This window comes from Osmia lignaria, chromosome 15 (genome assembly GCF_051020975.1).
Source record: "Osmia lignaria lignaria isolate PbOS001 chromosome 15, iyOsmLign1, whole genome shotgun sequence".
In the NCBI taxonomy this organism is placed as follows: domain Eukaryota; kingdom Metazoa; phylum Arthropoda; class Insecta; order Hymenoptera; family Megachilidae; genus Osmia; species Osmia lignaria.
The window spans coordinates 12,303,571-12,320,716 of record NC_135046.1 but is presented as its reverse complement, the minus strand read 5'-3'; the positions used below and the strand labels follow the sequence as shown (position 1 = coordinate 12,320,716).

General features: G+C 47.0%; 1 protein-coding gene across 2 annotated transcripts in view; it reads right to left on the bottom strand.

Annotated features, from left to right (window-relative positions):
* Positions 1 to 17,146, bottom strand: part of Slip1 (SLo interacting protein 1) — a 25,269-nt gene extending 8,123 nt beyond the window's left edge. Inside the window, exon 1 of one of the 2 annotated variants that reach the window (XM_076692500.1) lies at positions 16,597 to 17,146. In XM_076692500.1, coding sequence (XP_076548615.1) covers positions 16,597 to 16,617 — 21 coding nt within the window. In that variant the 5' untranslated portion in view covers positions 16,618 to 17,146. The remainder of the gene's footprint in view (positions 1 to 16,596) is intronic. The other variant, XM_034333488.2, reaches the window with a different exon arrangement.

The following is a 17,146-nucleotide window of genomic DNA, read 5'->3' as shown; positions in this document are numbered from 1 at the left end:
TATTCTCCAAAATAGTCGTTCGCGTTGCAGTTTCCAGTAGAGTTATCGTAGAGAAGGTTGGAAGTATTATGCCGAATCAAGTAAGGAGAGTCGCGGTGGGTATCTTATTGTTAGTTAAACCGCTCAATTCACCGAACAACGCAACGCGTCGCTTCTTCGCTGAAGCGTACAACCGCGTCGTCGTTGCGACGTCCTCCGCGCGTGAACGAACACCGTTCCGCGCGAGATCCTCGCCCTTTCGAGCGCGAACCGTCCCTTTGCTCGTCCAGCCACGCATCGTCGACCGTTCTACGCGACCATCCTACCCGATATTCCAAAGCTAGCGACCGAACTGAAGGAGAAGCGGGCAGCTAGCCGGTAACTGGAGGTCTGCCAGGCCCAGCTTCTCGATTAATTTATTCCGTCTGGAGCCGGTCGCATTTTCCCAGGAAACGCAGAGAACGCATGAAACGCAGGAAGCCTGCTCAGACACCATGACGGGATCCGGTGGTCGCGATGCCGCGATTTGCCCAGACGGACCAACGCGGTCGATGATTTTACCTCTCCGTCCGCTTCGTCCGCAAACGTTTCCCCTTTGGCTCTCGCAGAGCCTCTGACGCGACAATTTCCTCGACGACGAGGAAACACTGGAGAAGCGATAACTCTACTCGTCGCGATAGCGGCAGCTGCTAAATCACGTCGGGCTTCGAAATTTAGGTCCGACGATGTTACTGCCATCGGGGTTACCCTGGCTCACCGCTTGTCGCGCTAATCCAACCGACGAGAGTTCGATATCGCGTTTCCATGATTGCAGTTTCGAGGACGCGTGGCTAATTTCGTGCGCCAAGTTAAATGCGATTAGAGCCTCTATTACGGTCCGTTAACCTCTCGTTGCTCGCAGGGCTAGGCGGCAGGGTGGCGGCTCGTGCCTAACCTCGCCACCCTCCAGCTCCCACCCATTTCCACCGAAAATCTCTCCATCAATTCCCGCGCGACAACGCGCCCCGTTATTTCGAACCTTGTTTTTCGCAACTAGTCGCGGTTACATATTGGTTATTTTCGAGCAAACGCTGTTCACGCAACGACTTGGTCACCCTCTTTACGCTCGGTCACTTTCTTCCGGTCGAGAAGCAGCTCTCTTCCGGAAGGCGGACACCGAACGAATTCAAGTGTTCGGCACGCTTTACCGAGCAACCAACAAACCCTCACCTGGATGCGCTTCGAACGCGAATAAACCTGTTATCCGTTGAATAACGTGGTTCCATCGAAAACCCTGTTAACGAACGAACGAGAAGGGTAGACCGAAGCGAGCCGACCGGAACAACGCCAACTGGAAGCTCCAAGAAGTACCTTCGATTCTCGTCAACGCGATCAAATCAAATTTTAGCCTCCTCGAGCCGTTAATGTCCTTTCTGCTATCCAGTTCTTGTTACACCGTGCTCCACCCTAGCGCGCCCCAGTCAAAGGTAAAATGAACAAGTACAGAGACGAGGTGCGAAAAGGTACGAAAAGGAGGAAGGTTTTCTTACTAATAGGGCTGTTGGCGTCACTTTGAGTAAATATTCTCGTTTAGCAAGCTTTACGCTTTTTCTTCTCTTCTGCCAATTAAGGCTTTTTCCTTTTTATTATTATTATTATTATCCTTTTTTATACGTGCTCGAACTTTTTTCTCGGTTTACAGGGAATTCGTTTTTCGAATTATGCGACGCGACGCAACGCGACTACGAGAAAAAAAAAATTTGACGACCGATCGACAACGACGAACAACCACCCATACCCGAAGGAAATTAACTCTTCCTGGCGTTTATCGAACGGTCGAGGTAAATGGGGTGTGGAGAGAAGAATGCGATCGAGAGGCGAAACGAAAAGAAACGAAACGGAACGGAACGGAACGGAAGGGTGAAGGGGAAGGATACCGTTCGGTTTGTCGGAAGAGGAGAAAAGTATCGAGATAATTAGGTTTACCGCTTTTCAGGTAGTTTGGTCCGTGGAAATCACGAGGATCGTTCTCGTGGCTAATTATTCTCTTGACTCGAGGCGATTAATTTAGGAAATTTTCTAAATGATTCGACGATATCGCTGTCAGACTGGCGTTTTTTCGATAATGGTAATAAAAGTAAAAAGAAAAAGGATGGCCGTTTGACGAAGTCACATCCGTTTGGGCGCAGTCGTCCTTTTTACTACATATAATAGTCTACCAACGAACTCGCTGTTTTCCTTTTCGACTCAACGATAAAAGAACGATTCGCTTTTCGTTGCTCGTTCGTACAATCGCAATTCAATTTCATCGAAATACGAATCGATAGCTTCGCGCTTTGGGCCACTGTTCTCGCGCTTCGAAAATTCATCCTACTGGCAAACCATTTTCCCCTTTCTCTTCTATTTTACTCTCCTGCATTTCGACTCTTCGACTAACCGATTCTCCCTTGTTTTTCTACTTCCAATAATTAATTCTTTTTCTTCTGGCCGATCGTTATCGAATAGGGTAGAGAAACGTTGTTTCCGCTTTTACAACTAACAAGGTAGAGAGCAAGAACGTTCAAGTGCGCGAAAACTGGTTCAATTGGTACGTCTGGAATTAATTTGTATAATTGGTGTAAATTGAGGACGCCAACAAATTGGTGAATCTCGTGAGACTCGTTCTCACGTAATCGATCAGAATTTCGATGGAAACGGCGTGAAACTAGAACAGAGGGAGGGAGAAAGGAAAAGAAAGCGATAGCGATAGGTTTATCTAAATTTGCGTGGATCGATTTTCCAAGTTTTGGCAACGAAAGGAAAACGTGCGTCGACGCGAAAACCGTGCTGTCTCATTAGTCGAACGATCGCCGCTTTTCATCGCCTTACAATGGATGCGACGATCGAACGATCGAACAGGCAACGGCGTAGTACAGGGGAAATTGAATAAAACGCGAAAATCGATTAGGCGGGCTCGCATTTCGTACGGGCGACTGGCAAAGGAGCGGTAAATGGATTTCGAGGAGTCCGCGTTATTGCAGAAGCTCCGTTAAACGACTAGCAGCAAATTGGAACGAATTTAAAGCATACTCTCGCCCGACGAAAGGATCTTTATCGAGGAGCCGTTAATTTTTCTCGATAACCCCCTCCTCTGGTCCGCAGCTTTTCACGGACAGGGAAATATAACGTAGATGGCAAGATCGAATCGATTCGAATCGTTTTCGACCTGGTTCGTTGTATCTTTCAAACTTTCCAGGAACTAATCCCTGATCGAGATCTCGAAAAAGGGATTGAAAAAGGGATGTGGAAAGGGTTTGCCGCGAGGGGATTGCGTACGTATGTATACATGCCTACTTTACATGGCAGGCTTGGCAAGATTCGCTCTTGTTCGACTTTGTTGCACGAGGAACTTCTCAATTATTCTTTCATAGAAGAAAACTTCCAAGTTCCGCTCTCGATTGGGTAGGACGAACGAGACTGTAGGAAGAAAAGAGAAGAGAAGAGAAGAGGGTGAGGATACTCGCGTCGTCGCGTCGTCGAGTCGTTGCGAAGAGATCGCGAATTAGTTTGGTCGAACGACAACTCCTCGAAGGTCTGCCAAACTCTACCCTATCCTCTTTCTTTATTTCCTTCGAATCGTTTCATCGACGAATCTTGGGGAAAAGTTTTCCTACGAAAAGCACCGGAGAAAGGCGTGCCGTAGGTGCATTTGGGAAACCGCTTCGACGTTCAAGTTCAAGGAAATTCGAGGTATTCTCGATACGAACAGGCAAACGACACCTGGTTGGCTCGTTCCGCGACGCAAACTGCTAATCCCTCGATTTTCACGCTTCACCAAGGATTTCGATCGAGCGAACGTGCAAGGTAATCGTCGACACGTAAACGATCCCGAACAGACACTCGAGAAGAGCCCCCGCTTCCGGGCTCGAACGCTCACCCATGCGAGAATTTGAACGCCTATCAAAAGATTAGTCGGCTCGAATGATCGCTGTCGTCGAATTTTCCTCGACGTCGACGTCGACTTTTCTCGGGAGAGAGGAAGAAAATCGGGGACGTTTTCGAGATCGTGCGAGGTCGCATTTTAGAAATTGAAATCGTACCTTTTGCTAATTAAACCGATCGAAAATCGAGCCCCGTTGTCTTACTTTTCATTTTGATTTTTTGGTGAAAGAACCGAGGGTACTAAAAACTTGAAACTATTAGACTATTTATTTGACGCGAAATCGCCTCGTGTCGCCCCTCGCATCGTCTCGCTTCGACGAACGGAACAGAGAAATCGAGGTATCGATTCCAGAGAACACGGTGCAATCGGTTTTGCGGTCATCGTCGGGGAGTCGAAGCGTTACCAGCGAGACGAACGAGACCTTCATCCCTAAATCCCATCAACGTCGCCCACAGCAAATCCTTACATAATGGAGCGATTCCGTTCAGCCATCGATCCTTTACCTTCTCCGACCTCTCCTCCGCTTTCCTCTTTCTCCCTTTTCCATCTCGTTCTCTGATTCTTGGTGAAGTTGACTTTTATCTAAAATTTCTATTCATCCATCGATTATTAAGTATTCTCGGCCGCGGTTCGAAACCACGTCGAAATTCTATTACTCGGCGACCCTTGGGTCAACGATACCAGCGATACCAGCGAACGTTAGGATTTCGGAAATCGGAAACACGCGCGTTGCATCGCCTTCGGCGATCTCGCTCGATCCCGTACTCGATCCATACGTACATACCAGGAGCCGAAGCAAACCCTTCGACTATCAGCGTAATTACTGCTTCTCGCAATTCCAAATGCCTGCCGGCTCGTTACGGTTGCGGTGTTGCGGTGGACGGTAGAAGGTAGACGGTAGGCTGTCGAGGCTCGTTCGATATCGCAACAACGCGTTACCACCCGCCTTCAACCTCCTTCAACCGAACGTCTCGATTCTCCGACAGGGGATCTTAATCCGTTTCCGGTGATGTGGCATCGATCGACAGGATCGTCGCGGTTTTCACCCTTCTCTCGAATCGAAGCTGAAACTGGTCGAGAAAACGCTGCGAGCCGACCACGTTATGGATCCATCCTCTCGTTTACCAATTATCCCTTTCAACCGCGTTCCAGCTGCGTTATCGCTTCGAAATCGGATATCGGATGTCGGATGTCGAATGAAACGATCGAAAAGTTCCCATTCGCCATTGATTATTTCATTTACCCTTCCACCAACGCATTTCACCAGTCGCGGAATATCCCTTTCACGGCACTCCATCGGGCATCGATCGGAAATCATTTTCTGTATTTTCTCTGTTTGCCGTATTTTCAGTATCCGTTGATGGATTCGCGCATCGCTGAAAGAGCTATTCACGCGCGACGAATCGGGGGCAAACGAATAAACGATACCGACCGATACGCGCGATCTTCTCGATTAACCGGGTACCCAGCGTTCGTTGAAATTAATTAGCCCGCGAAACTTCTTCGCCTCGCGATCGATTTCAAAGGTAAAATACAAGGTGCTGAGGCTGAGCAAGAGGAGGACGGGGGTGACGATGATCGCGCGTCGGGAAAAAGAGGAACGCGAACGAAACGAGTTTCCTCGTATTTCTAAAGCCTCTCTTGACTGAAACTAACGGACAACTCTGACCACGGTTGACCGAGCACCGACTCCCCCTCGGCAAATACTGGCTTCGACACACAATATTATCGCGCGCCGGGGATCTAAACTATCGCGAGAGCCGCAACCATTTCAGCCCGTCCGCGTCAAACTTCCTTCTCTTTCCAGCGAGACGAACTCTTTCAGCAGGCGCGACCTCGTCACCGTTCGCAACCATTCGCCACCTCGCGCTTCTCTATTCCTTCTTCCTTTTCACCTAAACTGTAGACGCTAGGAAAAAGAGAAACGAATTCCCATTACGCCTTGACCATTCAACTATTTTACTATTGGACCATTCGATCGAATCGATCGGTAGCCCTAGTGTCGGCTTTGGTTAGCCGTCGGTACGCGACGACGTTGAAATCGATCGCGCCTTCTTCGAGGGCAAGCCTCGACGAATAATTCTCTCGAGCAATTAATGCCGCGACATTGGCGCAATTAACGAACACGCTCTGAGAGACGTTATCCGTCTCCCTAATCACCTTTCCTCCGCTTTGATTTCTCACTCGCTCCCTTTTCATCGAGGGTGCGAATTAACGAGCTATTTCTTTCAGCTTAACGGCAATCAAAAGCAACAGCCAGACGAGGGCATTTTCTCTCGTCCTTGCGAGACGTCGAATCGGTTTTCGTGCAACTTTTGCTCGAGGAAGAAAAGGGGTCAGCCCGTGACGCGGCTTTCGAAAGGAGAAAAGCGCGAGGGGCGGAAATGCCCTACGGATGATGGGACTAGCTTCCGAATCGAGATTGGAATCGAGATTGAATCGCGACGAAATAGAATTGGATAAGACGCACGCGATACCGTGTATGACACCGAGGTTGCTGCGGTCGCTTCGGAAAACCTCCTTGGGGAAGCTTATTCGATCGATCGTCCGCGGCGAACGAAAATTCGTGATCGAGTGTCGATGTTTCGAATGGCAGGAGTTTGAAACGAAAGATTGATATAACGCAAGCTGGAAGTCACCGCGACACGTCACGCTATGAGGAACGCGCATCAAGGCACAGCACTTAAGCGTACGTCCGCGGGGATCGGTTGACCTCCTCCACTTCCACCTCCGCCTTTCCCACCAACATACCTACTGTCTGCGAAAGCTTTTACCAGCAACCGTCGAGTGGTAAGCTTCCATCGTTCTGGCAAACCTCGACAGAAGTAACCCGTCCTGTTTCGCTTCGCTTACCTTCTGTCCCGTACCGTTCCATCTATCTCCTCTCTCGTTTCGTGGAAACCCCCCGCCGATCCAGATTCATCTTTTCCGCATCTTTCCTTTGGTACTGCTAAATACCCAGGAAACGCGATAAAATTGTGTCCATCTTCAGTCTACAACCATCGACTTTTATCCTTTTTTTCACAACGTCACCCTATCCTCCTCCGTTACGGGGTGAAACGAGAATTTAAATAAAAACTACGCGCATCGTCATTCGTCCGAGGCTCGATCAAAAAACGTGAACGTGAACGGGAATACGAAAAACATCGGATTTTAACAGGATTGGCTACCATTGAAAAAGGCTTCGCGTTTCGGTAGTCGCTCGTTTACAAATCGAATCCCTCTCCTGCTCGATTCGGTTCGATACTCGAAAAATAGTTGTCAGCGACAAACGACAGTTGTATGATCGTTTCGCGTTTACACGATCGAGATAGAGCAACTAATCCGAAGCAAAGCCGAAACGATTTACACCGAACGAAAGGGAACGGGATCGGACACGAACCTCTGATGTGAATCCGAAGCTCTAATGAAATCTTGAGTGAAGAGCAGAAGCGTAAGCAAATTAGTAGGTAGAATAACGAGACGCTGCAACTTGCTACTCCTTCGTCGAATTAATTTTGAACCGGTAGTTTTGAATGAAAGCAACCTAGGCTACTAACTACGCTTTCATCAAAATGCGTTTATCTCGCCTCACAGCTTTTCCTCGGCTATGTAGTTCCACCCTATTTAATTGCTCGAAGAAAAAAATACAAGTATTATAGAAACTGCGAACTTTTCAACGAAAACAACTATCGATGACGAAAATTAAAACAAGTTGACAGAAAGACGTACCATTCTACGATTCTCAACCGTTCCCATTACCGTTCGATTTTTCGATCCTACGTGGCTTGTAATCACGGCGAACGCAGAAAATATGAAAAACACTAAAATTAGTGAATAAGGAAAGGTAGATAGAAACAAAACAAGTAAGTAAGTAAGTGAGAAAGGAAAGAAGGAAGCAAAGGAAGGAAGGAAGGAAGGAAGGGTCATGGTAATGGCACCATAGATTTCCACCCTCCGTTTACCCCTTCCGTTCACATCTGGTCGGTAGAAAGGTCGGTAAAGGATGGCCGGTGGGTGGATGGGCATGGGAGCGAAAGGAACGACACTGGCAGTGGCTGAAAGGGGCGCGAGTCGCTTAAACCCCCTAAACGCGCGGAATAATTTACGATCGGTTTCATCCACCTTCACCACCACGATCTTCTTCCACGGTTTCTTTCAACTTTTTCTTCGCTCTCGCTGCAACCGCATCCCTTCCGGTCTTTTCGAGAAAACCACCAGTCAGAACCGTGCATTTCTACTTCAGCGCCGACTTCACCGTCTAGTCTCCGCCGTTCGAAATCGTCCTTAATTCATCTTCCATTCGTTCTCAATATTCGTCCTACCTTATTCGACTTTAATCTATCGTAAATTTATCAAAATTCAGCGAAAAAGAAGGAAACCTCCGACGCTATTCGTTTTACAACGGAATGATTTAGTTTTTGACGTACTAATCGTAAAGACAATGAATGGTCAAGGAGAAATCGAAAGGAAACCGTGAGCGTCGCGTTTCGTTGGATGGGATGCGTCGCGTCGCGTCGTTGCAACGAGTTTTATATCGACCTACCACGACGAGACGAACCGTACTGGCTGGTGGAACAGAACCGAGAAAAAGAGTAACGGAAGCAAAGCCTCGACTCAATTAGCTACATCCAGCTTAATGAAAGCGGTCGCAACGATCCAATAAAATTCTAATAAAGTCGCGCTCGGTGCTGCGTTACAACGGGAAACGAAGACAGAAAAAAAAATAGAGACGGGCTAGGAAAGGGTGGCGGCAGAGCGCGCAACCAACGGAGAAGCGACCAACAGCGGAAAAAGAAAGGGACGGAGGAATGGAGAAAGGGGGTTGGGATTGAAGAGATAGAAAGGGAGGTAACGTTATAAAAGAGAAAAAGAGAAAAAAGAGACTGGGAGAGCATTCGACGAACGGCAACGTCAATAGACGAGAATTCGTATCGCCCGAACAATGTGCATTGCTACTGGACAAGGGTTGAACGCGGCAAGGGGTGTAGGAAACGAGAGAATGCCTAACCGTTCCCCTTTCCTCCGTGAAAAAGAAAAATTATAACTTGCCTATAATTGCATTTCCTGGTCACGGCCTCTCGTGAATCTTTTCGCGCGACCAGACGCGATTCGAAAGAGAAACATAGGGAAAATTAAAATTAGAACGCGTTAAAAATTTCCTCGTAATGTCTTTCGATGATACCTAGAAATACGACGCCAGCGCACAGTTGCATCCGGGTCGGATCGAGGCAACATATAATCGAAAACTGCGAGTGCCGACTTGGCTCTAAACTCGAAAGAAAACCAGCGAACAAATAGAGACGGCGCAGGCAGGAACGGGAACGAGAACGAGAATGAAAGATCGGGTCTCTAGCGCGATAACAACGCGGAAGAGATGGAAGGAATATAGGAAAAGCGAGATAAAAGTGCGGTGACCGAGTACGAAGACGGAAAAGCAAGCGGAAGCGTGAGAGAAACATCGAGATACGACTGTAAAGACGGTGCCGAGAAAAAGTTAAAGCGAGCAACGAAGCCGCGAGGAATGTTTCGAGAGAGACGGGGGCTCTGATTTACCCGACTACGACGGACAATGGACGCATCCATCGCTCGCTGGGATGCGCTCTACTTTTTCCTTTCCTTCTTCCATAAGTTGCTTCGCTCTCGACCTCCTCCTCCTCCTCCTCTTTCTGCTTTCGTCCATGGTATTGACGCGCATCTCTACAGATCGTTTTCATTTCCACGGTTTACCGATTCTATTCGGAAAATCAGTTCGCAAACTGCCGCTTTTGAAGAAATTTCGAAGAAAGACGCGAAATCAGTCGTTTCGCTCAGAACTTCGTTAATATAAAGGATACATTTATGCGGCTTAAGAAATAAATCGCGATTGTACGACGGTAGGGAAAGAAAGGGAATAGGTCGCGTCGTTCCATAGGGAATAAAGTGACCTCGATGTTCGACCGTGCGTTTTCCTTCCTATACACCGAATACCCGCTACAATTTAGACGCGTTCGCTTTATTCTGCTGTTGGAACGACGTCGCGACGCGGCGACTCGCATCCTCTCTTGCATCGTTTTGCATCGCGAAACAATAGCAGCTTCCACTCGTTGGCAACGGTGTTGTAGCGGTGCAGTGTCGTGGCCGGTCTACTGGTATACCGTATGCCAGGCTGGATCAAAGAGATTCCGCGTAAAATCGGTACGGAGACCGGAGACCGTTTGCGGTCGCATTCTCACGAGGAGAAAAGCTGTTCTGTGGGAAAGCCGTTGGACAGTGCGGAAAGCGGATCCCGAAAAACCGAGGGACTAGGTTTCAGAAAAATAGAGAAGGATGTGGAGTAGGGTGAAAGAGATGAACAGGGAAACGCCTTTTCCATTAATTTTTCTATAAACCAGTTTCGTCTCGGCAAAACTATTCGGCGATTTTCGATTTTCCATTAAAAAGACTATAGACTATAAAGGTAAAGTTGAAAAGAAGTCGCGCGATTCGTTTCGAGGCAACTTGTCTTCGTGTTCGTCATGGAAACTGCTCGTTTCGCGTTTCCTTCTTAACGTCAAAGTTAAATGACGCGGCCAGCTATTCCAGCGACTTGTAAAAGGCCACACGCTCGGTTATTAAACAAAGCGACCGAGGAAGAAAAAGAAGCGAGTAAACAAAGAGCGGAGAAGGGAAAGAGAAGAGGGTGTGCAGGTGTGTTGGAGTCGCGCGTTATCCCCTGCACTCTGCTGCAGCACACGTTTTCTTCACCCTCTTCGCTTCGCTTCGTTTCCTTTCGCTTTTCTCTTTCCCTTCTTCTTCGTTTCGCGCTCTCGTTGTCCTCAAACAGAGAAAAGACGGCACGAGATGAGAACGCTTCCGTAAAAGCGTAAGAAACAAATCGAATCGAGTTACCCGCGTCACTGGAAAATCAGAGACAACAGAGAACAGGGTTCACCCGAAAACCAGACGATTTTACATTGTCCAGCGATACCGTGATGCCCTTTTAATCAATTACACGCCAATTGCCTTTCGAGCAATCGAATGCTCGTTAGCTATCTATTCGTTTAATTCTTCTCCTCTTTCCGTTATCGCCTTGTCACTCTTTCTCTGTTGCATTGGTGAAAACCGTTCGTTTCTCGCCTCAACGGTTTGCGAGTACGCGACGAATCGTACGGACCGCAAAACTCTGCTTGCTCTCGCGTGCTTTATTCGCGGATCGACCATGAACGCGCTATCAAAGATCGCATCGCGTTATAAACGATTGCGATCGATTCTAAAAATCGTGAACGCGTTTGTTTCTAGAAGCCACGCGCTCCCGTATGAGTATGATTTGTTAAACATACGCTAACTCTTTCGACTTATTTTAATTACATATCCGAATACGTTCGCAGCCGCGCAACCAATCGATCCTATCCTCGGTTTCGATGAATATTTTACACGCTCGACGAAGCGTGCCGGTTATTATCGCCGAACTGAAAATCAAGGTGGGTGGGAGGGCAGTGGACAGTGAGACGAAATGGTTCGGAACGGTTCGTAGAGATCGGCTGAAAGAAGCAACGTCTCAAAGGGTATTGAAAATTCGGATTAATTTTACGCCTGTTTCAAAGATATCGAACGCGATCTTGTGGGCATAAAAGGAAGGACGAAAGCGGCGCGTCGTTTCTCGCAACCTTTTAAATCGTTTCAAACGCCGATGGTATCTTTCGTTTTTCTCGGACGGTCTCAGACGGTGTTCGTCGTGACGCGAACCTCTCTTCTCGATGAATGCGTCACATTCAACCCACCAACGGACAGTCCGCTCGCTTTTCTACATTCCCCGTAATACCCCTCTGTGCGACCCTTTTCCCTCTTCCTCTACTTCCAGCATCCCCACAAAATTCTCTCAAGAAATTTGAGAAATTCGTGGTCCGAGCAGGCAGCGTACCTTCTACTCCGAATCTACTACGTATGTACTGCTTAGGCAAGAATCGAAAGAAAGAATTTCTTACATTTTGAAATTCGAAATTCGAAATAGCAGAGATAATTCGAAACGACCGGGAATGCAGAGTAGATGGAAACCGTGCAAACACTCCGTGGAACGTTAACGCGATTACAACGTAATCTGTAAACTATGCTTGCGAATGACGCTTTCGATTCCAAAACGTAGGACGTAGGTAGTAGACGAACGAAAGAGAAAAGGATTTTCCGTTAATCGATACCGAGTAGCGAGATAAATCAGCGGGAAACAACTGGTCGATCCAGCGATATAATCGAGGACTGGTAAATGCCTCGGAGAATAGCTTTTCGTCCCGTTTCTGCCACTCGGTTGTTCCGCTTCCCTTTGGAATACACGCTATACACGCGATAATGGAAGATAGAGACGGTCGAGGAAATTAATTTGACGCGATTCAACGGGGAAGGAAACGAGGAAACGTGTGTAAATGTAGCGCAACAGACGCAACGATTGCACACTCGTGCATTCGTTGAGCCTACTTTATTTAATGATTCCACATTCGAACATACTTACCGAATAACTGCGTACTCGGAATTTCCGACGCTTCTAAATAAAAACGATAAATGCATCCGCGAATGCGCTTACGCATACCAACATACGTCCATCTCTTCTTCTTTTTCCATTCCATTCCATTCGCCCGTCTATTCGCCTCCTCGAACGGTCTTGTAATCGGATCGACCCATTTCTCCCTGAAAATTACCCCTTTCTCTACAAAATATCACCTCCCGCAACGCGAGCTAATCTTTAAAATCGCGACGGTGGTTAGAACGCTTTCATTGCCCCGATTTCCGAGAGTTTTTTTTTTCTCTTTCTTTTGTTCTCATGCCAGCTTTTCGATCGATCGCTCATTACCATCATTCTTTTCTTTTCTCTTTTAAACGCATTGTTCACGCATGGACGCTGACAATCGAACGAATGGAATGCACGGAATGGGCGAAACGGACGGACGATCGTTAAGGTCGAATCGAGTATACTCGATTCTCATTGTCAGAAAAATATCCGGAATTCCCAGTCCAATCCTTCCCCTCTCTTTTCTTCACCGTTCTTCCGGCCCGCCAATGATTTTCTTCTTGCTCGACACGCATTATTATCGCTACTGAACGAGCTTTGGCACGCTAACGAGCCCCGACCACGATAAACCCAGCCACGTTCGATAAATGTCGAACGCGGTTCTTCGTTGGATCGATATCCGTTAACGATGCCTCTCGCCGACCGGTTAAGAAGACTAGGAAAAAATAATTAATCCTTGCTCGACTTTCAGTCATCGTTTCCCGATTCTACTCCTAACATTCTACTCGAGCCGAGCGGAAATACATCTCGATGGAAAACCATTTCTAAAACTCTATCCCCCATTTTCCTCCTCCCTCGTTCCACTTCTGTTATTCGTCTTTCGAAAAAAACGGATAAACGAGCAGCAAACGCGTCTACCTAATCCTCTTCGGTTCTGGATTACCTCATTGAAATCTCTCGACATTCGGCTCGAACGCAACGTTTTTTCGAAATCTCTCACGTTTTACCCAACGAAAAATATCTTCGTAATATTTGCTTCTGGTTCGATCTGATTCGACGAGTGAAAATAATTATTTTGCAATTTGAAAAATTACAAATTCCCTTTCCGTAGCAAGGTTCGGCAGGGTAGAAGATTGCGAGCAAACTCGAAATTATCAAGATCGACTGTTTGCCCGTAGAGCCGGCCCGAACCAGCCCCACAAACTGTCGTCGCCTGGCGCCGCTGCGCTGGAATCCGCTCCAAAAATATCCAATTGCAGTCCGCCGTAAACTACATGTGTACAAATAACTCGTGTGTACCAACGATCGACGAAAGACAAAGGGGAAGATCGGTTGGTGCGGCACGGCAGGAAGAAGGGAGGAAAGCGCATTGGATATTCGCTGGTGTTCGATTTGTTTGAAAACGCGAGAAAGGATCGTCGCTTCGCCACTAGTCACACGATACGCTCTTTCGTCCCGAAACTTTTCCTAATGTTTCCCGTCGCGCCCATTTTCACCGGTCTAGCTCTCCACGTTTCTACGTTTTGCCAGCTGTGCCGGGGAACCACTTTTAGGGGTACGGCTCCGCGTAATCCGAGAAGCGAAACGGAAATCATTCGACGCTACGAACGCAACACCCCACGATGCGACTGAAACTTAAATTAAACCGCTTATCAAGGAGATCCGGTCAAAGTTTATCCTTCGTTTATTCGACCTGCTTCTGATTTTTCAGATAAATCGAAAAATCCTTGGCTTCGAAAGCGTCGATTTTGCAATTCGATCGATAAACCGACGATTCGTTCCAATTCCTGTGCTTCGTGCCTCTATCTGTACATATTCTATCTGCTCGTCGCTTTCTAGCCGCATCATCGTCCACCTTTGACGCGTTTCGAGATCTAATCAACGGGTCGAATTTAATCTCTTGGTTGTTCTATGACAACACTGAATTCGAACGGATCGATAAGACGCATCGGAACGCATACGATTACAGGGAAAGCGAAGAAAACGTGTCGCGAAAGCGGTAACGAGATACGATAAAGAAATACTGGAAACAGACTGTGGAAAAATAACTGGCAGAATTTTTTTCCGTAAATCTGAATCCGATGCCCAATGGCGATTTCAAAATTACGCGATTAATATTCGCGAGCGGAAACTGTTCGCCGTTCAATTAAAACGTCCCAACGAACTTACGATGGTAACGGTGTTATTACGGCACACTCGTGTACCGTGTGCATTCGATGGATCGATGAAAGTACACGCACGGTGAAATTGCATCCTGTATCAATATATCGTGTAACAACCTCGTTTAATCGGTTCGTTGTAAACAGCGCTACGAAAAGCTCGGGAATCTAATCTGAATTTTAACCCCTTCGTAGCTTTCTCGAATCGTCAGGTAGATTCCTTTGCACCGCGATGTTGTTCGATACAGATAAAACCGAAGAAAGTATGTAAAGCGAAAACGAGGAAAAGTATGGAAACGCGACGCGTCGCGACGAGACGGGGGCGAGGATCGCGATAGGGAGAAGAAAGGAAAAAGGGGGAAAACAACGGTGACGAAGAAGGGGGATGGGTCGAGATTCCGGCTTTATTGGCGCAAATGGCAATTATCTCGAGTGCGCGGGGAGTGTTGGGAGAAAAGAATTAAAATATTTCCAGCTGTCAAGTAATTTTTGCGATTTCGTCGTCTCTCCTCTCCCTTTGCAGCTCGTAACGAACACTTTACGCGTTACGCCAACGCAATCGCTTTGCTTCGTTACCGCAAGACAGCTAACTGGAAATCGGAAATCGGAATCATCGGGATCATCGAGTTTTTCTTCGGAAAAACTTATGGTAGCCATTTTTCTCAACGCGAAAGAAACGCTTTGTTTTCTTTACGATATAATCTGTCGGTTTTTTCGCGTGTCTCAATTTTGCTGATGAAAAACGTAATCGGTAGACGAAGAGAAGAAGCGTCTACTAATCGGCCGCCGCGTATTATACGATTATCGCAACCCCGATCTGATCGATGTTTCGATCTAGATTCATCCCGGTAGCTACAGGCACGTACCGAGGGCGTATCCTGTCTCGTGATTTCGAGCGAAGAGGAAAAGGGAGTAAGCGCGAAACAATAGGAGCGTAAAGTATCTAAAACTTTCGCGTATCCTCCGGAAGATTACTACGGTAATTTTCATCGCGTTACGCGTTGGATACAGTTCGGTTCAGTTGGATAACGTAGATTTCAACGTAGGATGCTTTTTACTTTTGTCACTGGAGGGTCTCTGTTTCCCGCACCAACCACGACTACTCGAGTACGCTCGAGAAACCCGCGGCGACATTTTACCGACACCCCGAGGTGAGGCGAGGCGAGGCGAAGCGAGGCGTTCGTTCTTCAACGACGCAACCGTTATTTCACGCTTACCGACTTAAATGCTCCTTTTTTCCCGCTACTACCTACTTACTAAACCTCTTCTCTTCTCTTCTCTTCTCTCCTCGCGAAAACGTCACCGCTAACTAAATACTTTTTCCAACTCTGACCGTTCGAAATCGCGCACTACCATCGAATAGAAAAAAGAAAAAATACGCCACCCCCTAGATCGCATCGCGAGCGCTAAAATTAAACGAAACGCAACGCGCGCAGCTTCTCTAAACTCTTCGATAAACGTGCCCTAAACCAGCGCATTTCGTGGAAATTTCATTATCACCGTCTTATCTAACTTGCTCCATCAAGTTGAACGATAAGAACAACCAGTGAATACAGGTACATACCGGGCTCTCTAAATCGATTCGTTCCGATGTTCTTTTATCGATTCTATTCCTTCGATTTTGCTGCATGTTCCGTTCGATGATCCACGAATAAGCGAATCGAAAATAAAACGTGCAAACTCGTTCTTAAATCTTGATATAATCTGGTTAAAAGTAGCGTCAAATTCGTTCAGTGATCGACGTGGTTAAACGAAATCGATTATCGAGTTATTATCGAAGCACAAACGATATTTCGGTGGTCTCGATTATACGGAAAGAGGACCATCGATTGTCAACAATTAAATATTCATTGTTTCTATTACTATCATTGTTGTTATATAAATTGTAACATAAATTGCGAAAAATATAAAATAATGACTACGTTTCTTATCCGAGCTACAGAGCTATTCGTTTGACACATACGAATTCGAATCGTTTTAATATGACGGTTAGAGGTGAAAAATTCTTATTCAAATTTCATTTTCGCGCTAAATTTTCGTGTAAACGTGCGAGTTTAAAAACAAATAGAAACACGTAAATGCGTTAAGAAAAGAAATAAGAAAGAAATGGCGCTCACCTTCAAAATCACGAAATCCATATCTCTTCGATCAGATGTTTAGGACAAAGCGTGTCTGATGTCGATGACGTTTCTCGATGGAAAACAACGGAGGATGCAAACTCCGAAAGCAGAAGCGAGAATAAAACTTCGTTGCCGTTCCGTGAATGCCGAGCCGTGTAGAAGGAGGGAACCGAATTGAGCTGAGAATCGAACGGCGATCCAGCGAAAACGTCACACCGAGAAAACTTAACACTCGACACTTCTTTCCACTTGTTTGTTCGTTCACGGAAGGACAAGGAGTGCATTCACACGCGACACGATACAGCTGGATCGTCGTCGTTCCGATGATCTAGCATCGCTGCGCGCCTTTTCGTGGATCCACGAACTCGACTTTTCGCGTGTAGACGCGTGAACCGTCGCGACGGAAATCAGGAATAGAAACGAACGCGAAGCTAGATTTTACGTGGCGATGGGGATACCGATCCAACCGATGCGAAACCTAACGACACAACACTCTACGAACGTTTCAGCCAACACGCATGCCGGCTCGGTGTCGACTGAATACCGA